At 44.3% G+C, this 25,883-nt stretch overlaps 1 protein-coding gene across 1 annotated transcript; it reads left to right on the forward strand.

The window, feature by feature from the left end:
* Positions 1-600: 600 nt before the first annotated feature.
* WBP1L (WW domain binding protein 1 like) lies at positions 601-25,773 on the forward strand (the record flags this gene model as incomplete). The annotated part of the gene is made up of 5 exons (XM_082001894.1): positions 601-627; positions 10,549-10,651; positions 21,544-21,705; positions 23,152-23,978; positions 25,700-25,773. The coding sequence occupies 4 exons, from the start codon at positions 601-603 to the stop codon at positions 23,889-23,891; spliced, it is 1,032 nt and encodes a 343-aa protein (XP_081858020.1). The 3' UTR covers positions 23,892-23,978; positions 25,700-25,773.
* Between the last annotated feature and the right edge of the window lie 110 nt (positions 25,774-25,883).

Below are 25,883 nucleotides of genomic sequence, written 5' to 3' on the forward strand. Positions count from 1 at the left end.
TCCACTGCTGTTCAGCAAGCAGCATCAAACTTAGTTTTCTCCTCAAAAATAGATTAAACGCCTATTTTTGTTTAGTGAGATTTAATCACTGAGGAGCTGTTGGCTCTTGCCAACATTTTTGATAGATTCCCCTCCACTTGCAGCATCCAGTTAGCAGGGAGGAGAGCACTTCTGCTCCTCCACGGCTCCCTGCCAGGGTCCCGCACAGGCAGTGCTGCCCAACAGCACGCAGCTCCCGTTTGCAGCGAGCTGCCTGCTGTTACCCAGCAGCTCGCTTACAGTTCAGGGGTTTGTTGGTTTGGGTGTTTTTTTTCTGTTATTTTTTTCAGAACTGCCTGACCTGATGTCATTTCCCTCTTGCAAACACCCTGGCTGGGCTGCGTCTGAGATATGTCACGGGGAGTGGGAGGAGGAGGAGGGGGAGCCAGCGAGTGCGTGCAGTGTCCCAGGACCCTGTTTACTTATCATTCCCAGCCGAGGAAGCCCTGGTTTAAATAGGATCGAAGGAGCAGGCTGCCCACAAGCAGATGAGGAAATGGTCACTGTGGGACTTTAAATTCCTGCCTTCCCATGCGCTGGTGCGGAGGATGAGCCTGCAGAATGCCTTTCCTCCTGGGTCTCAGACAGGTAACCGGCTTCGGTGCGGTAGGAGCTGCTCGCTCAGGTGGAGGATGTGACTGCTTTTATTTTTATCGCCCCCCCCCCATCCCCCCCGGGAAATGATTTCTGACTTTTCCAAAACAGAACTGTACAAACAGCACTTCCCCACCCGTGGCGTTTGACTGGGGAGTGCGGTAGTGTGAGAGACACTTCTTATTAGCGAGGAAGGAGTAAAACTGCAAGCCGGGGAAAGAAACGCTCTTCTTGTTGTGGTAGGCTTTGTGGCAGGGTGGCTCTTTGTGTCGTGCTCCTGTGTGGTTTTTATTTGGTTGGGTTTTAGGGTACTTTCCACAGTTCTTAATATGGAATTGTGTTTATGTTGCTTAAAAACATGCCAAACTTGGACCCATTTTCTTGTGCAGGCAGTATCTTGACTGTTAAACTGGGGGGGGGTTTAAAAAAAAAAAACGACACAACAAAACAGACATTTATCTATCTCTCATCTCTGACAAAGGTCACCAAACGGAAAATGGCAATGTACTGTGACCCCCAGCTTGGTGACTTTCTAATTGTTCTGGGAGAGTTTGAGCTTGAACAAGAAACTTGGGATAATTTAATAGCTGGTAATGTCGAGCGGAATGAGAAACGGTAGCAACTGCCCAGCTGCTCCCCGCTGGAGGAGGTGCCAACTATGTGTTCCTAGGCTCCGGGAGAGCAAACCCTTTTTTTGGTCTGGGAGGCATGTCTGTAGGGGAATCTAACTGTAAACTCTTCCCAGCACTGCTGGGATCTGTAATCCACAATAAATAGATGTTGCATGATACCAGAGTGCTGCTTGCAGTTTCTAATTTAGAATTAAAAATTCAAGACTGGACCATAGCTTATGTTAAACTACCTACTGAACTACTTTCAGTTGTTTAGAAACAAAGGCAAAAGGGCTTACAGCACACTGCTGAGTAAACACTGCTGTCTCTTTTTTTCCTTATCAGTTCAGGTTTTGGTGAAATACAGCTCCCTTCGCACACCCCTCCCTACTGAACTGAAAACAGTTTTACATAAGAAACTACCTCTAGCACAATGACCTTCTGTAACTGAATGCAATAGCTATAATAATAGTTCACTTGTTAGCACTCAGGGCAAAGAGACTTTCCCTAAAAACCTCAGAACTGAACCAAGCAGGGAAATTTGGGCACGAAGGCTGAATGGCTCTAGGTAACTCTCAACTTGCAGTGAGACATAGCTGGCTTAAATGTTGAGGTTGCTCGAGTCTCACGAGTGTGTTTTTCTCTAAAGTTCCTATTTCTAAATTAATCTTTTTGTTTTAGAGTGGTGTTTGGGACAATTGAGGTGCTACATAAGGTGTAAAACCAGAAGCTAGGTCTAATTCGGCTTCATTTGCTCAAACTGCGAATATCTAATTACCTCAGTGGGCTGGATGGTACTTTCTTCTCTGCTTCTAAGTTTTCAGCATTGATAGAGAAGCATTTACAGGAAGCAGAAAAAAGGTGTTGCCTCAAGAATACAAGAGCAAAGCTCTTGACTATTTTTATCCACTGATGAAGGATATAGTGGGAAAGAGCTGCTTGAACTGTTCTTAGTTTTAATCATTTAGTGTTTTAATCCTTTTTAGACTTAAAAAACCTTATAAATATTTGTGATTGTGTCCTGTGTGCAGATAGTATTCAGAAATTTCTTCTTCCACTTGTAAAAGCGGGGGGGGGAGGAAGGTTTGTTAGTGAACAGTGCTATTTAATTAAAAGTGTGGGAGGAATTCAGGAACATCTCGTCATGCATCCGCCTCTATTGTCTCTTGTGTTTGCATTCACACTGTAAACACTTGGTTGTCTGGGGTGTCCTTTATTGTTGTTGTTCCCACTCAACACAAGGAGTGTGGATCCTGAGCTGCACCTGGCAGGCACAGGGACAAGGGGCCAAGTGGGGTGCCCACCCGTGAGCTGCGTGATGAGGACAGAACGGTCACAGTCAGAGCCTCGGCTCCCGGGGACAGGCACCCCTTGCTCGCTGCTGCACCACGCTGAACCGCTGGTTCCCCTGGATCTGCCTTCCCTTCTTTGGGACCCAGTGGCATTGCAGCACAGCAGATGGGCTGCCGAACGCGTGATAAAAAATAGGGTTTGGGGGTTTTTTTGGTTGTTGCTGTGGGAGTGATGTTTAAATGCCTAAAAAGCTAGGTCAACTCTATCTGACATCAGTGCAATGTGGGTGTTTAAAGCTCCTGTCCCAGGAAACACGGTTGTAGAGGATCTCAGCTTTCAGTTTTAAGTGAGCATTTCCTCTTAGGGTTCCAGGTGAAAGCTTGAACACATTAATCTAGTTCACTGCATAAATAAAAAAGGAAAAAAAAAAGCTAAAAATGTTGGATTCCGAACCTTTTCAGTTTTAATTTTAACTGCTGAAGGTTTTCAGTGTTGTCAGGTGTTCAGTGGTTTAAAACAACAAAACGTAAGACAGCTTCCTCAAAGCTATAATTTCCTAGAAGTGTCTATCTTTAATGTGAAAGGGCTGGGACTACAGCTGGGAAGCTTCTAGCAAGGCGTGAAGGAAGTAAACATTTTCACGTGGCGCTTAAAATGCGAATGTGCAGCTCTTGGAGTCTGAAAGTGAAACTTGCAATAAACAGAAATGAAACCGTCTCTTATTGAAATGCATCAGAGTGTCCACAGTTTGTGAAAGGACAGTGTTCCTTTAAAGGTTGTTGGAGTATTTCTTCAAGGTAAATGGATGCAACAAACTAATTTGTTCCTCAGATAAAGGTTAATAAAACCTTGGAGGTTCTGCATCCACTGGGGGTGAAGATGGGTCTGCTATGGCTGATTAATCATGGTGTTTTAAATAGAATTCTCCTGATGCTGGCATTAGTGAAGCAATAAATGTTGTGGATTAAAATTCCCATTTTGGAGATCTCTGTTGTGCCTGGAACAGCTCAGAGGCATCATTCCTCCCCCACTTATTATATTTTAAGTATTTTGATGTTTGCACTTAAAACGCCTTGTGCCCCCCCCCTTCAGCAAAACAAAATTTGTGGTGGATGTCTTATGAAGAAATGTCCAGACTTGATTTATTTCCTGGCCTCAGTTGTCTGTCATAAGGCAGGCTTACAGGAATTTATCCCATTGTGCTGGCAGGGGCTGGCACCCAATGTTCCTGTAACTCCCAGCAATTAAAGCCGGTTTCATCTTTACCAAACTCGTGTGCTTCTGTTAAATTGAACCCACCAAAGGCACATCACTTGCTTAGATGCTGGATTTTTGCTTTTATGTTCCAAAGGACTAGCAAGTGTAGTGTTTATGGAGATGGGAGATGACTGGAGGCTTCGGTGCACACTCAGCCAGGTGGGTGTCAGCCTTGAGGTGCCCTGGTGATTCAGTGTTCCCCTGCAGTTCTACCTGTCGGTGCTGCGATCCCACCTGCTGTCCTTCTCTGGAAGGTTCTAGTAGTCTTTTATTTAAGAAGAATTTTGCTCAAGAACTGGGGGGCAGTTGGGAAACCAGGAAGTATAGTAAACCCTATATGGAAAGATTTGGCATTCCAGCCTGATGTTTTCAGTAGCGATTTTAACCTGCTACCACTTGAGTCTGTTATCCGACAGAGACGCTCCTCTTCTTTGGTAGCTTTGTGTTTGTATTCTCATGAGCTGTTGCTGACGGGCTTGGCTGACCAACACTAGTAATAGTCTGATATGTGAGTTTGAGTAAAAGCCCAGTGGTAACTCATAAATAGGGGGTATCAAATACAGTTTTTCCTGTTGGTTGTTTCTAACATTTAAGGTACTGACAATCACTTCCATTCTGTTACTTTGGGTGCTTAAAGAATATATATGGTTCAAATACTTACTGCGTGTTACTTAAAATAAGTATTTTTAATACATTTTTCTGAAGATTCTGTCACCTTGCTTAAATCCATCCTGCTTTGTTGTTACGGGTGTAGCTGGGTACTGAAAGCAAGGGACTGCTGCCTGCAAGTAATGAGATTAGTGAAATAACTAGGTCAGGATTTTTTTTTAATTATTATTATTAAATAGATGCTTATTACCAAAGTCCCCTATGAGAGCTGTGAAACCGGAAGGTCTGGAGTGGTCACAGGTTGAGCCCGAGTCCTGTTAAAACCAGCAGCATCTTCCCCTCTGGTGGATGCCAGCTTGGCAGTCTCCCTGCAGCCTGCTGCTGGGCTCTTTGCTGTGTCCCACTGTTTTTACGCCTGTTACTCAGTTTCTTAGTCACCCTGTCATTCCGTTATTAATCCCCATCTCTTCCAGTTCAAATAATAATTTGCTATGTAGTACCTTGACAAATGCTGTAACGAAGTTTGGAGAGAATAGGAAATTACAGTAGGTCTAAAAAACTGGCTATCCTAGAAGAGAGGAATGGCATATAACCTGCTGCCAGTAAATGCAAGTCACATTTCAAAGCATTTTCCAGGGTGTCAGGGCATTACCAAGGTTAGGATGAATAAATACTCTGGCAGGCTGAATGACACACAGAGGCCACGTAAATGCAAGGTTCTCATATTTAGAGTAATGGACGCCAGATTTCTGTGCAAGAGAAGACAGAGCAAAAAGCTGAAATGGTTATTAGATCTCTGTGATACCAGCTACTGCTGGTTTTGGTTACCTGGATAATGCCAGCTGAGGAATCGTCTTTTGTAAGTGGTTTGCTGCCAGCTATGTGCTTTTAAGTGTGGGCTGTGGTGTTCATTGCTGCAGTTGCACATATTAATTTTCAGCTTGGAAAACAGCCACACTGGTCTGGAATTTGCTCATCTTCATCCTTCTCCTTTTTGACGTAGCAACAATGTTCCCAGGTTAACTGCTGACTTTCGAGAGTAGAAAAGCATGAAGTGCCTTGATCCTTTTGTTATAATGACACTCCACTGTCAATCAATTCTCATTGCCCACCATTTCCTACATTGGCTTCAGATGCAATAAATCCTAACAGATTTACGGGTATTAAACCCAACCATTTAGTACTGCAAGCCTTCACAAAAGTAGGGTAAGGAGGTCTGATTCTATCCTTTTTTGCAGCAAGGGGCAGTTCAGGCAACCTACAGACCTCTATGAATGCTTCCTGCTGTGATCATGCCCCAGATTTTGACCTTTAATTTGACACACACCTCCAGCAAAGGTCCAATACTAAACTGAAAGGTGGAGAAAATAATTGGCTTTTTTCCTTGACACTAACGTTAATGTTTGCTGTAGCTTCAGATGTGACAACATATGGCACTGCCTTGAGTTCTCTTATACCTACCACTGCTGGATATTTTAAGGCTTATTTGTAAAAGCACTTGACAGCAAAAGTGAGCTGCTGGCAGAGTTGCCAGCATGGTTGTAGGTTTATCACAAATGCCAAATATCAACACAAAAATAAGTTTAAAAAAAAAATATCTTATTTTTATTCAAAGAAAGTTTCTTTATAAAGTTTATGACAAATGAAAACTAATCCAAAATGCCACATATAAAATATGAAGAGACTCTCCAAACACATCAAGATGAGGTCTTCCAACTCAACCAGTTTCATGAGAGAGTGTGCACCAGATTTAACAAATGGCCTCTGTTGAACTGGATGGGGAGAGAAAACAGACTCCAGGACTGACAGCCTTCTCCTGAAAGCTCCCAGCTTTGGAGTGTACATCAGGGATCCAGCGAGTCCAGTGTCTCAGATCTGCCTCAGCCCTTAAGATGATGCCAAGGAGGCATTGATGCACATGCGGCCTAGAGTACGTGCTGCTTTATAGGACAACGCCAATCCCTTGAAACTAGCTGGAAACCTCCTAGGCTTTGCAGGTGGGAGAAAACAGATGGCATGTTCAGGCTTCCTAGTTGCGAAACAAGAATATTCTGCTCTAATGGAGTAGAACGCTCTTTCAGAGCAGACCCATGTAGATGCTGCTTAGTAATCCTGTCTGGAGGCATCTACAGTTAGCTGGACAGAGGCTGGCAGGCAGGGATGTGCTTGCCTGGACAACAAGAAAACAAGACTGTCCTTCAGCAGAGAAGCCTGCACTGGAACGTGGTAGCCACTGGCTATTGGGGAAGGAAGTGCTTTTGAAAATAAACCCTCCCACTCTCTTGTTTTCATAAGACTACCTAAAAAACCCAAACACAAGCTCTTTGTAGTAGTTCGATTAAAAACTCCATGCTGCTAAGAATGATTAAAAATGATCATTACAAGTGCTACTTGCAATGGAAACTAGAAACAAAGACAGGTCAATAAAATATGAGTGCTCCAACTTTGCTTCTGTGAGATTTCCCCTCTCACCTCCCCCATATATACTTTTGTTACCAGTAAAACTACTCTTTCGATCCTGTGCCTTGTCCATGCCTTTTGGTGTGAAAGAGGAAATAGTGTGCTTTCATAGCACAGGCACTTGTGATATTGTTTCCAGGAGGCATTTAGGCTATAGATAACTATATTGCTGATATGTCTTAAGTAGTTACCATTTGGTAGTGTATGACACAAAGAATGAATGGGAGAAGGAAGTAGGAATAATACAACACAGATGGTATGAAAAGTGCAGGCTGGGATTTAATTAGAAATTGAAGCCTGATCGAAGTGCTTGGTGGTAGGCAGAAGATTCCTAACAAAAAATGTCACGGTCCCTGTCATGGCCTGTACTGATGGCAGTGCATAACATCTTCCTTGGCTTGCAAAACAGTGCAAGAAACCATACAGTGGCTCAGCTTTTCACAGAAATGAGCCTTGACTTAAGTGGGGAGAGGAAAGGAGACTGAAACACTCAACTCAAAGGAGACACCTGTAACATGTCCCAAAACAGTGCTCTCCTTGTGCTGGCATCTTTGCCTAGTAGATTTTTTCTGAAGATTTGGTGCCTTTATGTTTCATCTCTTTCCCTGTGCCAGGTTGAGTAACCTAGCGTTGGAGGTAGCTGTGCTCTGAGCCGGGGTTGGGCCATGTGACCTGCTGGGATCCTTTCCAAACTAAATTATTCCTCGATTCCGTGAAACTGTTTGGAAACGAGGGTGACAGTTCTGGGTCTGACACGTGGCACCAAGTCAGATGGCTCCATGTTCCCAGAAACCACTCGGTGGCTGGGCTGGCAAAAGGCTGCAGAAAGGCTCAAGGGGAGCTGCATGGACTTTGAGTAGCACAGCTGGTGGCTGGCACTACAAGGACTTAAAAACCCTGGACTCTCTGAACTGTGGGAGCTGAAAGCTAACTGCAGAAGTATTCAAAGGTACAAGCACTTATGCATTAGTAAGGAAGATGATTTCTTATGGTCAGTATGTAAAGAAGCTCTGGACAGTAAGATTTGAATTCTACTTTAGATGGGAAAGCAGGATGTTGCATGAGACTCGGTCTCCAAAAGCAGCCAGGAACAACCTGCAGAATGCCAGCCTAGCTGTTGAGGGTCTTCTGTTCAACATGTACTCCCATCCCCTTATTTTAGTCCTCTGTTTGCTAGCTGGGCTAACAAGAAGGAACCCTGCACATAAGCATATGGCATTGTGGAAAAGTTGTTTCCGCTATAATAAGGTTGGCAAGAGGGAGTCAGGAAGTTCAAATAAAAGGATAATGTGATGAAAGTCTCTGAAAACAGGACTTGCTGCAAGTTCTTAAATGGGAAAAATATAGTGATGTTGGAGCTGTTACAGGTTGCTTCAATTAATTATTGTTACTCTTTGAAGCAGACAACACTGAATAGAAGACATTTTTGCGGAGTAAACACAGGTGGTCAAGGATGGATCAGTGTTGTGATGCAGAGGAGTTCCTGAAATGGCACTCTGGGACTCTGTTCTTTCACCAGCTCCATGTGATTCATTTGCTGGTTCAACAGGTCACATTGATCTTCATGTGTCACAACCGCAGACCTCAGCTGGTTGCTTTCTGGCTTGTCCATTACCAACAGGATTGCAATTTTGTAATGGGATCTTAATTTCTCAATTCTGTTGATACAAGAGCCAAAATCTATGCTGTTCATCAGTTGCATTAACTCTGCAAGGCCAACAAAAATGAGGGAAAGTGTAAATAAACTAATAAGAACAGATAAGAGAACAGATGTGTCCTGTTTCTACTTCTTTTGCTGACTAAAATTACAGTTTTTGGAATGAATAGCATGCCTGAAGCAGAAAATGCTGTGCCAGCTCAACAGTGTCTCCTAAAAGTTCCTATCAGCCACTCCAATTAGAGATGGAAAACACCACCTTACCCTGTAGGAAAACGTTCTGTCTACTATTGGCATGCGGTATTTCAACACAAGAATATAAAATGTTTGCTTTAGCTACCTGCAGTAAAGCAGTTTGACTGGTCTGTCCAGCAAAATGTTCTTCTCTTCCTGGAAACAGGAGACAGGTACCCCTCCAGCTTGTTGCCTCTGTGGGTGAGCTTTAAGGAGATGGCCTGTTGGTGCATTTTAGAGCCTTTTGTGGAAATAATGATACCTGTGGAAAGAGGGAAAGTGGTATATTGAGTGCTGAGTCATGTTTGCCATCACATGATCAAAACCCTTTCAAAAGCTGGTGAGATTTCTTAGGAGAAAAATGTAGCGTGGGATCTTTTCTGTTGAACCTTAGATGGTAGGAGATTCTTCTGCCTTTGGAAGTTATATTGCTGCTCTAAAAGGGGTGCTCAGGTGAGGGACCCACAGGCCCAGTGTTGGGGAGGTACAGCTCCAACCAGGGTGCTGCCTGGTGGGGGAGTGCTGTTGTTCCTCCAGATCCCCAAATAGACTGAGTCCCCTTAAGAACTTAGCACAGGACTCTTCTGCATTGAAACTGCTGCCTTACATCACTTGTTCAGTGAGGTGGTCCATAATTTGAAAAGGACCTTGTATTTTGCACATATGATGATTCCACAGAGGCTTCTGAGAAGCGTGGGCATGGTGCACTTCAATAAAATAGAGGAAGAGTGCAGTTCAGCAACTGTTGGGATCCACTGATGCACACTCCTGTAGCCTGCTGGTTGGGTTTGCTGCTCTTCCTAGCTGGTTGGGTTTTGTTAGGCTTTTTTGTTTGTTTTTGTTTTTTGAAAGGTGGTACTTATAAAATGAATTATTTCAACACATCTTTCAGTATAAACCTCCCCACATTTTCTTTTCCTTACAATAAATTTTCTGTGAAAGTGAAAATTTTAGACTTTGTAACAGGTTTGTTTGCAACATCAGTGTTTTTTATTAAGATGCTTGCTTCTTAAGAAACTGTGTAGTGTCTTCTAACTTCCAGGTTGTCCCAAAACCCGTTAGAAGATGTACAAACCACAGCCTGTAAAATGCTTCTGTTTTCCTGTGTTTTGTACTTTTTCCCACCCATGTTTTCAGACTAGCAGGAAAACCAGACTTCTGTGAAGCGATGCACCTCGTGGGGGACTGAGAACCTCACTCTGTAGTCCTTTTCCATCTTAAGTGTGCTGAGGACTTGCTGGGTGATACAGTACAGCTGATTTGGCCCTGCTCCTGGACTACTTCACTATTCTAGGAAGAAGTGTTACAGGAATGCTGATCTTATATAAAGCACATGGCTAATTATGAAGGAATCATTTTAGATTGGAATCTTGCAGGAACATACTGTAATTATCATTTAGATCTAAATGAATCCAAGCAGTTTTTCTCAAATTATAATGTTCTGTTTACGAATGCATTTCCTCCGCTTGGCATCCAGCCCCAGTAATGCAGCGATATTGTGTAAGATGGGGAACAAATGACATGTCTTCTTTAAGAGAATGCCTGGCTCCCAAAACGTTGTAACTTTTAATGGAAAAGGAATGGGATGATTAGAAAGCAGTGCTGACTAGATGCTAAAGCAGTGTAACTCATTTGGATTTTGGAGATGAGGGGTTTTCTTCTGAACAGTCCTTTGTGTTTTTTGGTGTATTTTAAGCTCTTTAAGTATTTTAGAGTTTCCCAAGACCATAACTTTTGACTCTTCAAATGCTTGCAGATCATTGAGTAAAAAATTACGTGTCTGTTTAATTTTAGGACAAGGAAACCTGCATGGGTGTCAACAATCAAAGTTACATATGTGAAACGGGCCACTGTTGTGGACAATCCCAGTGTTGCAACTACTACTATGAACTCTGGTGTAAGTCCTTCCATTTTGTATGGCTTCCCTTCCTAATCTGCATGGCTCTCATACCATACTACAAGTCTGGCTTGTGTCCCATGGGGTTTTGCATTCAGCCCTTGTTATGCATTGCCACTGCATTTCACTGCAACACAAACTGGAGTTGACCTGATATGGCAAGGGAAATAGGATTGTTACAGTGGGCATAGCCCGCTTTTTGCGGAGTAAGGGATCATCTTGCCACGTTCATGACTGGAGATTTGTTGTTTGGTCTTCTCACTGATCTGGGCAACACTGAGGGTACGCAAAATAACATTGTATGCGGGTGAGGAAACCACGCTTGAGAGAGGAATGCCAATACGTGCAACACTAGAGTTTGACACACTCAAACAAAGAATTAATTCAGTATCTTTCATCTTATTGTTTTAGTTCTTTGCAAGAACAACAGTTTCAATCTGATTTATCTTTTTTAAGCTGTCATTTCAAGGAGAAGGGCCAGGATATTTATTCTCTTCAGGACGCATTGTGTTTGGAGCACAGCTCCTTGGGTGGAGAGAGTCTTAGGCAAATCTTGTGGGCTGACAGTGGCTGAATGCTGTGGGCTGTGAGGAGCATACACTGCCCATTGCAAGCCCTCTTTTCTCCTCTTTCTCAAAATATGGGATTTAAAACTACACATGTTTCCAGTAAGTATTTGAGTGCCTATACCTGCTAAGTCCCTTTAGACTGCAGCAGGCAGGTCAAAGCAGGCCAGCAAAACTCCCAATAAAGATATATGGAACAATGGGAAGTTGAAAGGACAGGAAAGTAAGAAATACTGAATTTTAAAGGCAAACTTGTAGAGTTGTGCCAGTCTAGTGGTGTTTTCCTTTCCTGAGGAGGAGCACAAGGCGTTGAACACTGATGTTGACATGCTGTTGTACTGCTGGGAGCCTAGGCTGAGAAGGCATCTGTGCTCCCAGAATTTGGAAATGTGGAACTCTGAACATTGTACCCCCATGCTAGAGACTGGAGATACTTTCTTACCACACCCAATGGTATCTTGTAGCTTTTATGCAACTGTGCTATCTACTTAATCTCTCTGCTGTGCCCACAGTTTCACTTTCTCAAAGTAGCGTGTGTGTGGAAATGGATTATGCATACAAAGACTGTCACTTAACCTGGATCCAGGGACAGGAGTAGCTGATACTTCATCCTTTAGTCTAAAAACATGCTTTTACTTTTCAAATTAACCAACGAAGCATGGAGGATGTGGTTGTAAACTAAACAGGAGTCTCTAATGGACTCCTTCAAGACACACTGTCCATTAGACTGTAGTGGTTGGCTGTGTTGATACTAATGGCAGGATTTGAATGTATTGCAGACCTTTTCCAGCAGCTTTATTTTCAGAAGTCTCCAAACAGTTCAAGAAACAATTCAGGACTGGGCAGGAGCAGCTCCAGGGACTGTAGCAGGCAGAGAAACAGGGATAAATACATGGCAGCCTTGGACTGCCTGGTTCAGATCGTAGCAGTCAGCAGCACAAGGTGGGACAGATGGCTGGAATTTGTTTGGACTATATGGGGATACACGGACAAAGCAGAATGGGGAAGATCAGCCCCGGTTTTGGATTTGTGTGGGTGGGAATGTAGAGGAAGATGGCGTGTATGCAAGGGCTTACAGGCTCTGTGGCAAGCAGGATCGAAGTTGAGCAATAGCATGAAGTACAGCTGCACACTGGAGCTTGTTGCGTGGTCACCATGTTTCTCCCATGGACATCTTGAAAGAGAGGCTTAATTGAATTGCACACAAACAATAGAGTCCAAACAATAGCCCCCTGCCATTTTAATGGAATGATTTTACTTTAACTATCTTTCCACTCTCAGTATGGCACAGACTTTTATACTTGGCAGTGCCTAGCTGCATCATAAAAGTTCTTGGAAGATAAAACCAGATTTTGTTAGAAAAAAGCAGAATATTTCCGGCTTCTTTCTAGGGCAAGCACACAAGTCACTCTGAGATCATGGAATAAACATATTAGTGGCATACGCTGCTGGATGGTTCCTTTGGAGGAAGGGGTTTCTGTGTTGAGATTTGCATTCCTTCTGCGTTCCAGAGCATCATATACCACACTACCATGAGAGGAATAATGCAAACATGAGACCTATTCTTCTAGGCTTCCTGCAAATTCAGGCAAACACCCAACATTGATTTAAAATTGGTTAATGTTTTCAAAGCTTTCTTTGCCATTATAAATGTTAGAAAAAAGTTTCTGGGATGGGTGGGAGAAGGCACAGGGGGAGCATGTCCTTTAAATAAAAACTCATATTCTAGAACTTGCAACCACAGCTGCAGAACTTACCAGCTGCTCCAGGAATTGTTGAATGTCTTTGGAAGGTACATGCAGCGAGGCACTCTTAAGACCTTCAAGGAGAATAGCAGTGATAGTATATGTAAATAGTCTTAATATGAGCAGAGAATTGATGATATGGAGAGCAACAGCTCTACATGCTTGGGAATAGATTAGCTTTTTAGAAGTTAATAACAACTTTTGGTTAATGAACAGTTAAATTAGCAGCACCTTTTAAGTATGGCTTCATGGTTGCTCCGTGTTTTGATTTTAACCAGCGTATGCATGTACTGAAGTAGCTTTTGAGAATTTTCTGCTCCTCTTGACCTTCTCAGACCACCAGTGCTCTTGTGTGCCTGAAAGCAGACCTTCTTGCTATTCCTGTTGAATTAAATCCTGGATTTATTTAACACCACAGCTTTGTGGAGAGAAGAAGCAGAGGAGGATGGCATTTGAAATGGAAAACAAAACTGCTCTGTGTTTGCTGGACATGCCTTCTGAAATGTGATCCTGTCTGGTGGCTACTTGGAGTTTTTCCCATAAAAAGTATCTTTTTTCCCCCTTTAAGAATTTGAGGGAAGTTTGTCTTTGAAAATGGCTGATCTCAACATTTCTAGACAGCAAGTAAGGTCGCACTAATTTTAAACCAGTCCTTGAGGGTAGTGGAATAGGATGCAAAATCAAGGTATTATTTTGTTAAGGGGTGGAGTGGAGGAATGGAGAACATGATATGCCAAGCAGGTGGACAGCCTGTGTTTAAAATTAGATAACAGCCCGGTTCAGATTCCCCACCCATCTCTTATTAAATAAAAAATAGTGCCGTGTTGCCAAATAATAAAACTATATCCAGATTTATATATATAAATAAGTCTAATAGATCTATAAAGGTCTAGTTAGTTCTTAGCTCAAGCTTGGTAGCTGGTAACGTGGGGGGAAAAAGTGCAGTATGTCTTTTAATTTTCTTGGAATAGAATCATTAAAAGTAAAAGGGAAGAAGGGGCTCTAGTGTTGCATAACCTTACATATAGAAAGGTGTTTCTTTGGGTGGTGGTTGAGCTGGTTCAACATTTTAGCCTAACAATTTGTTTGGGATGCCCAGAGAGCTCATGGTCCCCAAGGGGGAGACTGTGGTCTCAGGAGAATGGCAGCAGCCACTGGATTTTGCTTGCTAACGGTTTTTATTCAGGTCTGTTATGATGTGATTGTGAGTTGCTGGAGTTTTCCAATGTTGGCCTTTGTCCAGGCCTGACAAGTGTCTTATTGTTGGAATGTTCCAAAATACTACTTTTCAAAATACAGGAGAGAAGGTAATTGTGGAATGCAGTTCCTGCATTTTGCAGGTTAAGAGTTAAGGCTCAGACATTCTGGATTTTCCCAAGTTTAAGAGTATAATGTGCACTGAAAACCAAATCCAGATCTCCTGACTTCCATCCTTGTGTTTGTCCTTACCTGTTGAGGACCAGCAGGAAATTAGATGATTCCAGAGGCTCTGAACACAGCAAGCAAATCTGTAGAAAGTGTTTTGCATGGTATGGTTGGAAGAATAGTTCGCTGTGCTTCAGGAATCACAGAGCATGGAAACTGGCAGCTGGTCACTGCGTGCAGAAGATCTGTTGTAGGACTTCAAAGTTAGAGGGCTTAGCTGGTCTTGGGTCATTTCAGTACTGTACAACAAACCAGCATTGGTGATGAGTGAGTATTCAGATGTTGGATATGCCTATTTTGCTTCATTTTGGCTGCTTTAGCAGTGATACTGAGCCCCTCTGTTTCTGAAAGGAGAAAAAAAAAAGAAAAAAGATTTGGACTGTTTGGGCCCTAGTAGAAGGGTTGTACAGGAAAAAATGTTCTGTTTGCAGGCAGCACAGTTGATGTTTTTGCTGATTTTGAACATTTTGCTCATCTCTGCACACTTCCCTTTGGAATCTCTAGACAACTCTTTTCCCCAAAAAGCATGCTGCCAGAAAATTTTGGCAAGGATCCAGTTAGTTGCTAAAACTAAAGCAACTGCTGTACCACGTACGTGTTCCAGGTCAGCTTTATAACAGGAATTCATTTCCAAGACTTTGCTGCAATCTCTAAAACCCGCAGTTAGACAACACATCAGTCCCATGTTTTCTTCCTCAGCCTGTTATCTTAACCTTCAGTATAACCATGTCCTTTTTCAGAGAGGGATTTGCCCTGTTCCTTGTCTTTGACCCAGCCTCCTACATGGTTGTACTTGCTTTCTCTTTCCTAGGTGTATCAAACTTCACTTTTGTCTGCTGTTACTCTTCAGCTGTTCTTCAGCAATAACCCTCCCATGACAAAGCCTAGCTGAAAGTATAGGGCAGACAAAACAGATGTCACAACCAAGCAGAAACTCATGATAAATAGGGTCACTAAGGGAGTTATTTCCCAATTTCCTTGTACTTTTTGTAGCCTAATCCAGGCAGCAAAATCATCTTAAGCTTGTTTTGGTGTGGCTTGGTAAAATTCACAAATCCAAAGGAGAAGGCAGGCTCTCTTGCATAGTCTGACTGTGCAGATACTGACTTTTGCAGATACTGACTTTTGCCCCATGTAGCCTGCTTCCACCTGCTCTCTGTTAAACAGCAAGGGAAGGCAAGAGAGCTTGTTGGTGCTGTTTCACCCCCTGCTTTCTGTACCTCCAACCCAGTTCTTCACCAAATACCCAGATCTGTTGGTGCAGACTGTTCTCCAGATCTTGTTCGCAGGCGTTCTGGACATGGTCTCAGCTGCATGTTCCCCTCTGATCTCTGTTAGACCACTGTTCAACATGCATTTTACCAACATAGATCCTTTGGGAGGGGTAAGTCATCTGGAATTGACTGGACTTACAAATGTGTCTTCTGGAGCACAGGAGCAATTGCTCTTCAAAGGCTCCCTCCCCAGGAGAGACACATAAGAACAGTGTCCGCAGATTTACTGCCTCAAGTTGACTCTCATTGCAAGATAAGCAAAAGATTATTCTGAAACCTGTCTTTTTCCATCTTATCTCATGGCAGTGGGTGTACCATGTATACTGGATGCTATTCTGAAAACTAGAAGCCAGCGGCAGTTAACGTCCATGTCCTTTTGTCTGAGCTACCAGTCTGGGAGCAAGCGAGCTGGAGTTGGAGATGTTATCTTCAGGTTTTTTCTTTTGCCATTGCACTCCACAAACATTCGGTAACTTTTTCCTGCAGTGTGGGCAGGCTGGGGCTGCAGTTCCACTGATTTAAACTGACATAAAACTGTCACTGAAAGTCACAGTCTTTGTCTTGCTGCTGTTGTGTTTGGCAGATGAGTTTCAACCTGCTCTGGTTTCCTCAAACCACAGTTGCACACAACTTTGTGCTGGCACAAGAAGAGGTGGAGGAGGCAGCAGGAGGTATGGAGGAGTCAGGCAGGAGAGAACCACATCATTCAGCAACTTCTTTTTTTTTTCCTTCTTAAAGTACTCATAGGCCTATGGCCTGGATCCTTCATCTGGCATTCTTGAGCAGCAGTGTTGACTCGTACAGGCTCGTGTGTGAAGTGGCAGGAGACAATGCAGTCTCTGTGCCCAAGGACACTATTAAACCCAAGTGCATCCGGGTTGTGGTACCAATTAAATCTCTCCTATTTTCGATTATAGTGTTGGCCCTGTGAAAGACAATTTTTTACAGCCATGGCTGACTGTGAGGCCACCATTTGGGACATCACTTTTTAGTCAATGAAATTGTCCCACTTCTCCTTCTGTTCAGCTATTACCCAGATGCTTGTAAGGCAGACACAAAAACACTTTGCAGTATGTTTTGGCTTGCTTTTAGGGAACTTCCTGCCAACAGAGCCATGGCATTTGCCCAAGTTTACCGTGAACTTGAGGGCAGATTTCTCTGTTCTTACCCTTGGAACGCTCCAGAAAATGTTTTCCATTTTGCACAGGATAAAAGGAGCTTCCCTCACTGGGAATGCTGATGGCAATATCCCAGGCAGCAAATACAGTACAGCATCAGACTGAACATTGTTCCCCCCTTTTTCATGAGGAGGGAATGCTCTGGTTTTTTATTCTTAAATTATTTTATTCTTAGTTATTCTTAAGTTTGAGCAAAACTATGGTCAGTGTCCCAGAAAGGTTTTTCTTGAAGCTTTAAGCCTGGCATGTTCTTTCACAGCTGGTAGAAAACATCTCTGGAGCGTGACCATGTGATAGGGCTCCCTTTCCCAAGGACGTTGTAAATGTAGCAGCCTTCTCTTTCTTCAGTATTTCCTCTGCTGGCAAGAGATGGCTTTCATGGGAGCTAATTCTGTTCATGGGTCTTTCTGCAGCTCCCCGTTGTGAGTCTCTGAGCTTGGCACTTACAGCTTGAGCTTACAGCTCTGAGCCTGTCTGATGCTGGGTAAGAGGCTGGCACTTCTTTTTTATTTTTATGAAAAGTTTTGATGCTCTGGCAGGGAAATCTCTTGGTAAAACTCAGGTCCTTGGCTGTGTCTGATTCACCCTTTGGTTGCATCATTATCCACCCATTGGCATCACCAGTGAATTTGACAGAAAATATAGCAGTGTTTCTCAGGACTCAGCCTTTTTTGGCCTGGAGCGTGTTTCAACTTCTGACTCTTCATAAACCAAGAGTGAGCCTGAAATTGCCTTCAAGTCCAACGGCCCCCCAGTGCATGTATAGCTCCAAACTGGTGCATTGCTTCTGTTGATGCTGTATATCAGTAGTTGTTTTTCCAAAGACGCTGTTTGCTCTCTGCCTGTCCTGTTGCCCTCAGGTTGCCGTGAGCTTTTGTTCCCAGTGGTCACTGCTAGGTTGGCAATGGCAAATACTCTCTCAAATCAGATGTTTAATGGCAAACTTGGCTCAAGATGCCCAGTGTCTCACAACCTTTTCTCCTTTTTCCGGTGACTGCAGCGATAGCTCAGCACAATGCAACTGAAAACCAACTTGTGTCCATTTGGGAAGGAGGCACGTGTTGAAGAGCATGGGGGAGGCTTTTGGGGATGGGGAAGGCTTTTGAGGACAGCAAAGGCAACTAGAAGCTCAGTTTTACTTGGCTTTTAGAGTCCTTTTAATGCCAAACTTCTGTTGCCTTTGCATATCTCACCAGTTTTCAGCACAAGGTAGAGCCGGTACCTGCTTTTGCCATGAATGAGGTGTTAGCGTGTACCACTACTGTGCTCAGCCTCCGTGTTTCCTACTGATGCAGTGTTGTCTTTGGGTGAATTTGAAATTCCCCTCCTTCCCCGTCTGCCAAATGAGCTCCACTGGGTGCATGGGCCAGTGGTCTGCTAGGCTTACCTCCCTCCTGCTGGTTTGAAGCCAGGAATCACCAGGTGTACAAATGCACAGCTCAGCCCTGGACATCTTCACTGTTCGCTCCATACTTTTAGACATAATATTTACACTTGCGCTTGGCCTTGTATGCATAGCTTTATTCCAAATAAATGATGGTACTATATATTTGCTGGGCTCCTACAGTTTTTCTGTTCTGCAGATAAAATTGCAACTGCGCCCAAACTTTGGCTAGGGCATGTTGTAGAGCCTTTTATGGAGGCCCTGGACTCCCAGCACTGTGCTGGGCTTGCAACCAGAGCTGCACCCGATCCTTCTCTCAACTCTGGCACCCCTGCTCAAGCGACAACCAAGGAGCCCTTGTGTGCCTCAGGACCTGTGGGTGTCCCATCCTGTTGCTTCCTATGCACTGGGGGGGCTTTCAGCCCTGCGGTGCAGATGCGCTGTTGCGTGACGAGGTGGGGGCAAAGCCATTGAAGAGGATGCCAGAAGCCAGGCCAGAAAATGGCTGTTATGGGCACAGGCTGCTGACCTCCTGTGATCATCCAGGCAAGTCCTTGGGCTCATGCTGAGTCAGGGGTTGAGTAATTCTTAGAAGCTCTAGGAATTGTCAGCGGTTAATGAAACTAACCAGTAACGTGGTATTAGTGGGTTCTTTTTCTGGAAATTCCCATGAAAAACAACAGATCTCATCCACTTGTGGTTGCAAGCATGCATAGACCCTTTGCGCGAGAATGGAGGTGTTGTTTCTGGCACCGTGGCCAGATTGCAATCCAGTAAATTATGGTCTGTTTACTTAAAATGCCACCTGTGGTTTCAGTAGGATCCAGCATTAATATATTATCCTTAACTGTTGTATGTTGTGACTGCCTGTTGTTTACAGAGTTGCCGTGCTTCTTCCCAGGAATGGCTGAGCTTACTTTGACCCCTACTCTGAGCTTGTGTATCGGTTTGTTTGCAAAGCACTTCGGGATTTCTTTGGAATGGGTAGAGAAGTTTTCTAAAGAACTACTTTTTTTAATCTTCTGGATGCACGCTTGGGTGGGAGCAGTTATTCCCTGCAGGAAAATTCGGCTGCTACAGCTGAGATTGCTTAACAGTGGCAGTTCTCCAGAACATCTTAACTAACTAAGTACTGCTTGCTACCACTGCATCTAGAGTCCTTGGGAAAGGACATGAGCAAATGTGTTAAAAAGCATCTGTTTTCATAACTTAAGCTAAAATCCCTGGATAGCTGGGTGTAATTTTCCATTGTTTTTGAACGCATGATCACGGACTGCTCTTCGAAAATAAGGAGTACTTGGAAGATGAACTGCAGGCCTGCTTCAGTGCATGGTGGTGCGCTGTGCCAATGACCTGGTTTTGATGAGCACTTCCTCAGCAAACAGGAGCCGAGGGACCTTCTCTTAGCAAGAAATAAAGTGTGTTGGTGGGAGTCTTCAAATTGTGAGACAGTGGTTGCAAGTACCTGGCTTTGGACAGAAGGTTGGACTAGCCAATCCCTTTGGTTTATATAAAAAAGCTTTTTTAGAAACAGGAGGATGTTTGGAGGGCAGTGGACCCTTTCTCAGCTTGGTTTGGAAGAAGTGCGGAGGGCAGCTCCAGTGCTTCTGTCCCTTGCTTCTCTGGAGTGATGATCACAGTCTTCTCTCTGCCCTTCATGGTACAGCTGAGCAGGCTGGGTAGAAAAACTGCTGAGGAACCTTGATTTCCAGCCAAGCAAAAAAATGGAGCATGTAACACCTTCATTTGATAGCAGATTTTGATAAGTTTGTGTATAAGGCGGAATCCAGTCCATTAGGGAAATAGGTTGCACAAGGCAGGAGAGAGATTTCTGTTTGCTGTGCCCAAATACATGGAAAATTCAGGTTACGACACAGGGAGGTGAAAGTCCCTGCTCAAAACGCTTGGAGGCACGATACGGCATATCCAGTTCACCTACAAACAGCCCAGTGCGGGGCTCTAAGATTGGTGGTATGGGTCGATTGCACTTCATCCTGAGCCAGAGCAGTACTCCTGTCATTCTTCAAATTCCTAAACTGTTCACCTTTCCCCACCCAGCTCTTAGCAGAGAAAACATCGTTAACTCGGCAGGGGATGCTGAAAACATCAAGGTATTGTAAAGGTGGGACTAGAGGTTTTTACTGGGAAGAAAAGGGCAGTTTGATCTCGCATGGCAGAATGGCCGTGCTGAAAATGGGCTGTAGCACTAGGAGTCTTCATTTTGTCTGTTTAGGAATAATGAAGAGTGGCAGAGGTTTTACCGAAAGAAAAACAATGTTGTCATCTCTGCTGAGGGATGGTTGCCAGGCCTACATGTTTCTAAAGGGGGAGGTCTCCTGGTATCCTTAGCTGCAAAAACTGAACTTAAAAAGATGACAGACACCTCTGAGGCAGGTAGAGCTGTGGGCTGCAGTTGCAGAAGACAAAAGCCTCATCTGGAGTGAACGTTGTAGCTCTCTGAATTGTATCTCAGAAACATTTTTGTAGTGCATGCAAGCGTGCAGGGGGATTTACAGAAAGGAGAGGTTATTCCACATGCTGGAGGGAGTGGAGAAAATTCAGGAAGTGCTCTTTCAGAATTCCCTTTTAAGGAGCAGTGTACGAACGGTACGATAGTGCACAGAAACCAGCCGTGACCACAAACAGAGCAGAAGTTAGGTTTCTTGAGGATTCAGAGTGGGGGGCTAGTTTAATTTAATTCTGGGTAATTTAAGACATTGAATACAAAAATAAGTTTTAAAAATATTTTGAGACATTTTATGTAAAAAGAGTATGTTTTTGTTAAGCGTAACAATGAAGGCTTTGGGCTGGAAATTAAAGAGCAGTGCAAACAAAAGCAAAACATAGTGCTTAGGGTTTTTCTCTTCTTCTGTGGTCAATCTGCAGAGTGTCTTTTGTGTCTTGATTGTTATTTGCAAACTGAAGTGGCTGTGGGAGGCAAGTTCAATGCTATTCACAGCTCTGCTCATATTTTCAGCTAGAAGAAATTATATCCAAGGGGTAGGTTGGATGGCGGGGGTGGAGTTTATCCCTGTCTCCATATTTTGTTCTCCTCCAGAGTTGTGCCTATTGAACAAACTCCACATTGTACCAAAGTGTTTTCAGAGTTACCCAGTTTGGTCAAAGCTGCCAGAGTAGCGGTCATGCACGCAGGTGGGTCTGTGGCAAAGCCTCCTGGCACACCATGTATTTCTGCCTTTAGAGCAGTGCGGGGTTCAGATCCAGGCTTTCTGATGATTTTCTCCATCACCTTCATGGGGTTTCCTGGGGTTGGATGTAGCTCTTGTGCTGTGGCTAACACTTGCTCTCCCCCACTGCAGGGTTTTGGCTGGTGTGGACCATCATCATCATCCTCAGCTGCTGTTGTGTTTGCCATCACCGACGCACCAAACATCGTCTCCAGGCCCAGCAGCGGCAACATGAGATCAACCTGATCGCTTACCGGGAAGCCCATAACTATTCAGCCCTGCCGTTTTATTTCCGTATGTACATCATACCGTTTTTTCCTGGAGGTCATGGGGAGCAGGGCAGCAGCGAGTTTCCTGTGTTGGGTGGCAGCGGGGAGCAGCGGTTGGGCTCAGCAAGAGGCAAGGGGCAGCTTTGCTGCCTAACCTTGGCTTGTAGAGAGGAGGTGACATACTCCAGATGCTGCAGGCATTTGAGCCCCCTTGGATCCAGAGTTGAACCACACCAGCTACAGCACCTTTGCACCCACCCTTGATTTGATTCTGTGAGTGCAGCAATTTTCTGGGTGTTTTTCTGGGAAGGCTCTTAAAATACCTTGTTCAGGACTTTATGGATGTTCCTCCTTTCCAGCCTGCGCTTGCTGCTGGTGGGACTGAGATGTGGGCAGTGACCTCACAAAATTCAGTCACACAGGCTGGGTGGAAGTGGTGCCTCAACAGACACCATGCTGGCTCTCGCCCTGTGCTGCAGTTCCTAGATGAAGCTGCTGGTGAGCAGCCCGAGGAGTTTGCATGAAGGAACTGTTGCCCACAGCTCAGGGGAAGTACAATTGCTTTGTTTTCTCTTTCGTGCCTTGCTACACTGTGCTCGAACAGTGAGTCTCGGCCTTTTGACTGGAGGTACCACAACTGAGTTTCCTGTAATGGACTGATGAATTGCATGTATGAACTTGCTTTTCTTGTTAAACTCTTGCAGCCACCTCAGAAATAATCCCCAGCAGCGCTTTCCTCCCCAGCCCCAGGGATACGCAACTGCACATGGAAAACTGCAGTGCTATCTTTAAGTGTTTCCAGTATTTAAGTCCATTCTGTCTATATAGACTATTTTGTGGCTTCTTAAGAAATAAACAAAATCTTTCACAGATTTGAGGGGCTGTAAGTACAATAAAGCAAACTGTCTTGCCAGTACTGCCTATTTATTCTGACTGCAACAGAAAAACTGAATCTAGCACTAAAACAACAACCAAAAGCCAGGATCCTTGTAACTCGTCATGTCTCTTCATATTTGCACAAAGCCTTGTGAGATTAAATCTTTGCTCTTGAAAGTGGAAACTCAGCTGAGAAGCCAATGTTGGAGAGGGCTGGCGAGTTATCTCCCAGGTTGTTCCCTCCAGCCAATGCAGGCCATCCCTGGGTGTGGTATATGGGGCTGTATTGGGGTACTGGGGGGAGGTTTGCCTGCTAGCCCGAAGAATAGACTTGAGAGCCAGGAGATCAGGCTGCTGTTCCCAACTGTGTCCACCTCTTCCTGTAACGGTGCCCTCCTGTGCCACGATTGCTGCTTCTCTAAAACGTAACATGTCTTATTTGGGCCAAGTTTTGGCACTCTGTGTAAAGCCTGTTGAACTGTTCAGTGGGAAGGTGCTGGCAGATGACAAATGACACGCTGACCTGTATTAGTGACTTGTTTCCTGAGATAAGCTGTTCATGAAATAACTTCTCCTCCTTGCCTCCCACTTTTAGGGTTTTTGCCAAATTATTTACTACCTCCCTACGAGGAAGTCGTGAACCGACCACCGACCCCACCACCACCATACAGTGCCTTACATCAGCAGTGCGTCCCAGCAGGGAGCAGTAGCACAATCCCAGACACACCAAGAAACCTGCAGCCAACACAGAGCAGCTCAGCAGTACCCTGCGGCAATAACAGCAGTACTGACAACACCGCGTCCCCTGGCCTCGGGGACCCCGAGCCCTCCACCACCACACTGGTTGAGCGAGCAGTTGCCAAAATGCAAAGCGTTGAGCCCGGAGGCACCAGTGCAGGAGCTGAGCTAGTGGAGAGGGCTGGGCCCGATAAGGATACAGAGTGCAAGGAGGAACTTCTAAAAGGTTACAGCTCTGAGAGCTTAGAGCAGAGCAGCGCCGTTCCTGACGCAAAGGACAAGACACCGGGCAGGCAGCGCCGTTTCACCGGTGACTCGGGCATCGAAGTCTGTGTATGCAACCGGGGCCATCATGATGACGACCTCAAGGAGTTCGATGGGCTCATCGATGATGCTCTGGATGGGCCCCTGGACTTCTGTGACAGCTGCAGCGGCCGCCCCCATGGGGACGAGGAGGAAGGGCTTTTTAATGCCACAGAAGAGCAGCACTGCGAACACAGCCACCACCACTTGTCCCGGCAGCCGGTGTGTGTACTCTTGAACACAATAAATGAGCAGGACTCTCCAAACTCTCGTACCAACAACTCCCCCAGCTAAGGTGGCAGAGTGGAAGGGAAGATCGGGGGAAAAAAACAAAGAAATAAAAGTGGAATAAGAGGATTAAAACTTTAACAGGAGGAAAAGGTGATACAACCTTCTTTTTTTAGTTTATTTTTCTTTCTCACCCTCCAATATAATTCGGGGACTACTCCCCGAAGGCCCGGCTTGCAGGGGACGGATCACTCTGGGTTTTGTTAATCGTGTCCGTCCTGCTCTGCGGGGCAGGGACTGATGTTTCTCAATGAGACCTTCTAACAAATGGAACTTTCCCAATGGTGATTTTGGTGATGGTTATTATCAGTTTGTTGGTTTTAGTTTTCCAAAACACTGCTTTATCTTGCAATCAGTAAAGCTCAGCAAATCTCACCCTGGGAGGATACGAAATCACCGTAAGGTTTCAACCTCCAGGTGTCTTCCCAGAAGCAAGCAGCTTCTGACAGTGCCGGCAATCAGTAGCCCAAGAGTTCTGGTTTGATGAAGTGCTCTTGAGGCATTGGGGATTTCTTTTCTTTTTTTGTTTTGTTTTGTGTTAAGTTTTCTCAAAGCTGATGAATGCCTGAAACACATCAGCCCTATAATCTCTGGTGCTTCAGTGTTTAAGACAGCAGGTAGGAAATTTCCCGTGTGAGGCTGGTGACTGAAGGACCAGTTTCTTCCAGAAGGAGTGTTAGTCTACCGTAAGTAGTTTGAAAGAAAGGGTTTGCAGAAATTTGCCTTTATATGTCATTTTTAAAGACAAGTGTATTCCTTCAATGCCTCCAAGAGCACAGTTAGGAGTAGAATCCAGGCAGCTGGGCTGCCTTCCAAGTACTGTGGTCTCCGAATGACCTTCTCGCGGTGTGCTGCAAAAGGGCTTGGCTTTATTTTTTTTTCTTTTTTTGCACCCCAAGAGCAGCACACTTGAGTTAAGATGACAAAAAAAGAACAGGGCTCTCTTTGGCCAGCGTGCCTTCAAGCTTCAGCGATGCATGTTGAACAAATGGAGACGAGAGCTCCGTCCGTTGTGAAGGGATGACTTACCATGTAGATGTGGAAGACCTGTGCAAGTTGTTTTGTTGGGGTTTTTTTTTGATCCAAAAGTTTGGTGCGATTCTAATGTTGACCACTTAAAAGAAATGAATGTCTGTTTTCTTTTTCTTTTTTTTTTTTTTTTTTATGGTGGCAACTGGCTACTGTATAATGTCTGTGAGCGTGTGTGTGTGTGACTGCAATCCATGCATGCGAGTCCTACTGGTAATATGAAAACCTGCTGTAAGACTGCAAGAAAATTTACTGTAGCTTTTGCTTTAATAAACGGTAGAGATTTTGTTAGTAACAACCTGAAGAAAAAAAACAACAACAACAAAGACCTGAAACTAACATTCCCTAGAGTGCTCTTATGGAAGAGAGCACAGTTCAGACTATGTATCTTGTTCTCGGGTTTTCTCCCCATCCCTTTTATAAATATGGTCATCCAGATCATTACTGTTATGGGGAAAAAAAAAAATTGAAAACTGAACTCAGACATATCCAGATTTGATTGATTGAAAACCAAAATCAGTTTTAAATAAGGTGGAAACCAAAATATAATGCCTTTTCTGATAACTTGCCCATGTGTATGTGTATCATTTTGTGAGTTAAGAAAAAGATTTGTCTTTAGTTTGTGGTTTTGTTTTGTTTTTTAGCTGGAGGTATGTAGCACTGTGCTGGATACAGATGACAGAGTAAGCCAAGTGGTGCTTATTTCAGTATTTTACAGACACTTTTGAGGAGAGCACTTTTACCTTACAAGGTTTAGCAGAATCTCACTCCTTTGCCTTTCACAGCCTTTCTCCTCAATCAGAACAGCTGATGAAGACAGCTCTTCAGTTTGTGTCTTAGGGTGCTCTTACGAATGAAGGACTGCTTTGGATTCAGGCGACCTCTTTCCTGGATGCCTGGAGCGTGAGTGGTAGCAGAGAGGCTGTGCGTGCCGCAGAGCTGGGCTGGCTCGCTGTGCACCACGGCTGC

This window comes from Phaethon aethereus (genome assembly GCF_964289735.1).
Source record: "Phaethon aethereus genome assembly, chromosome: 7".
Classification (NCBI taxonomy): domain Eukaryota; kingdom Metazoa; phylum Chordata; class Aves; order Phaethontiformes; family Phaethontidae; genus Phaethon; species Phaethon aethereus.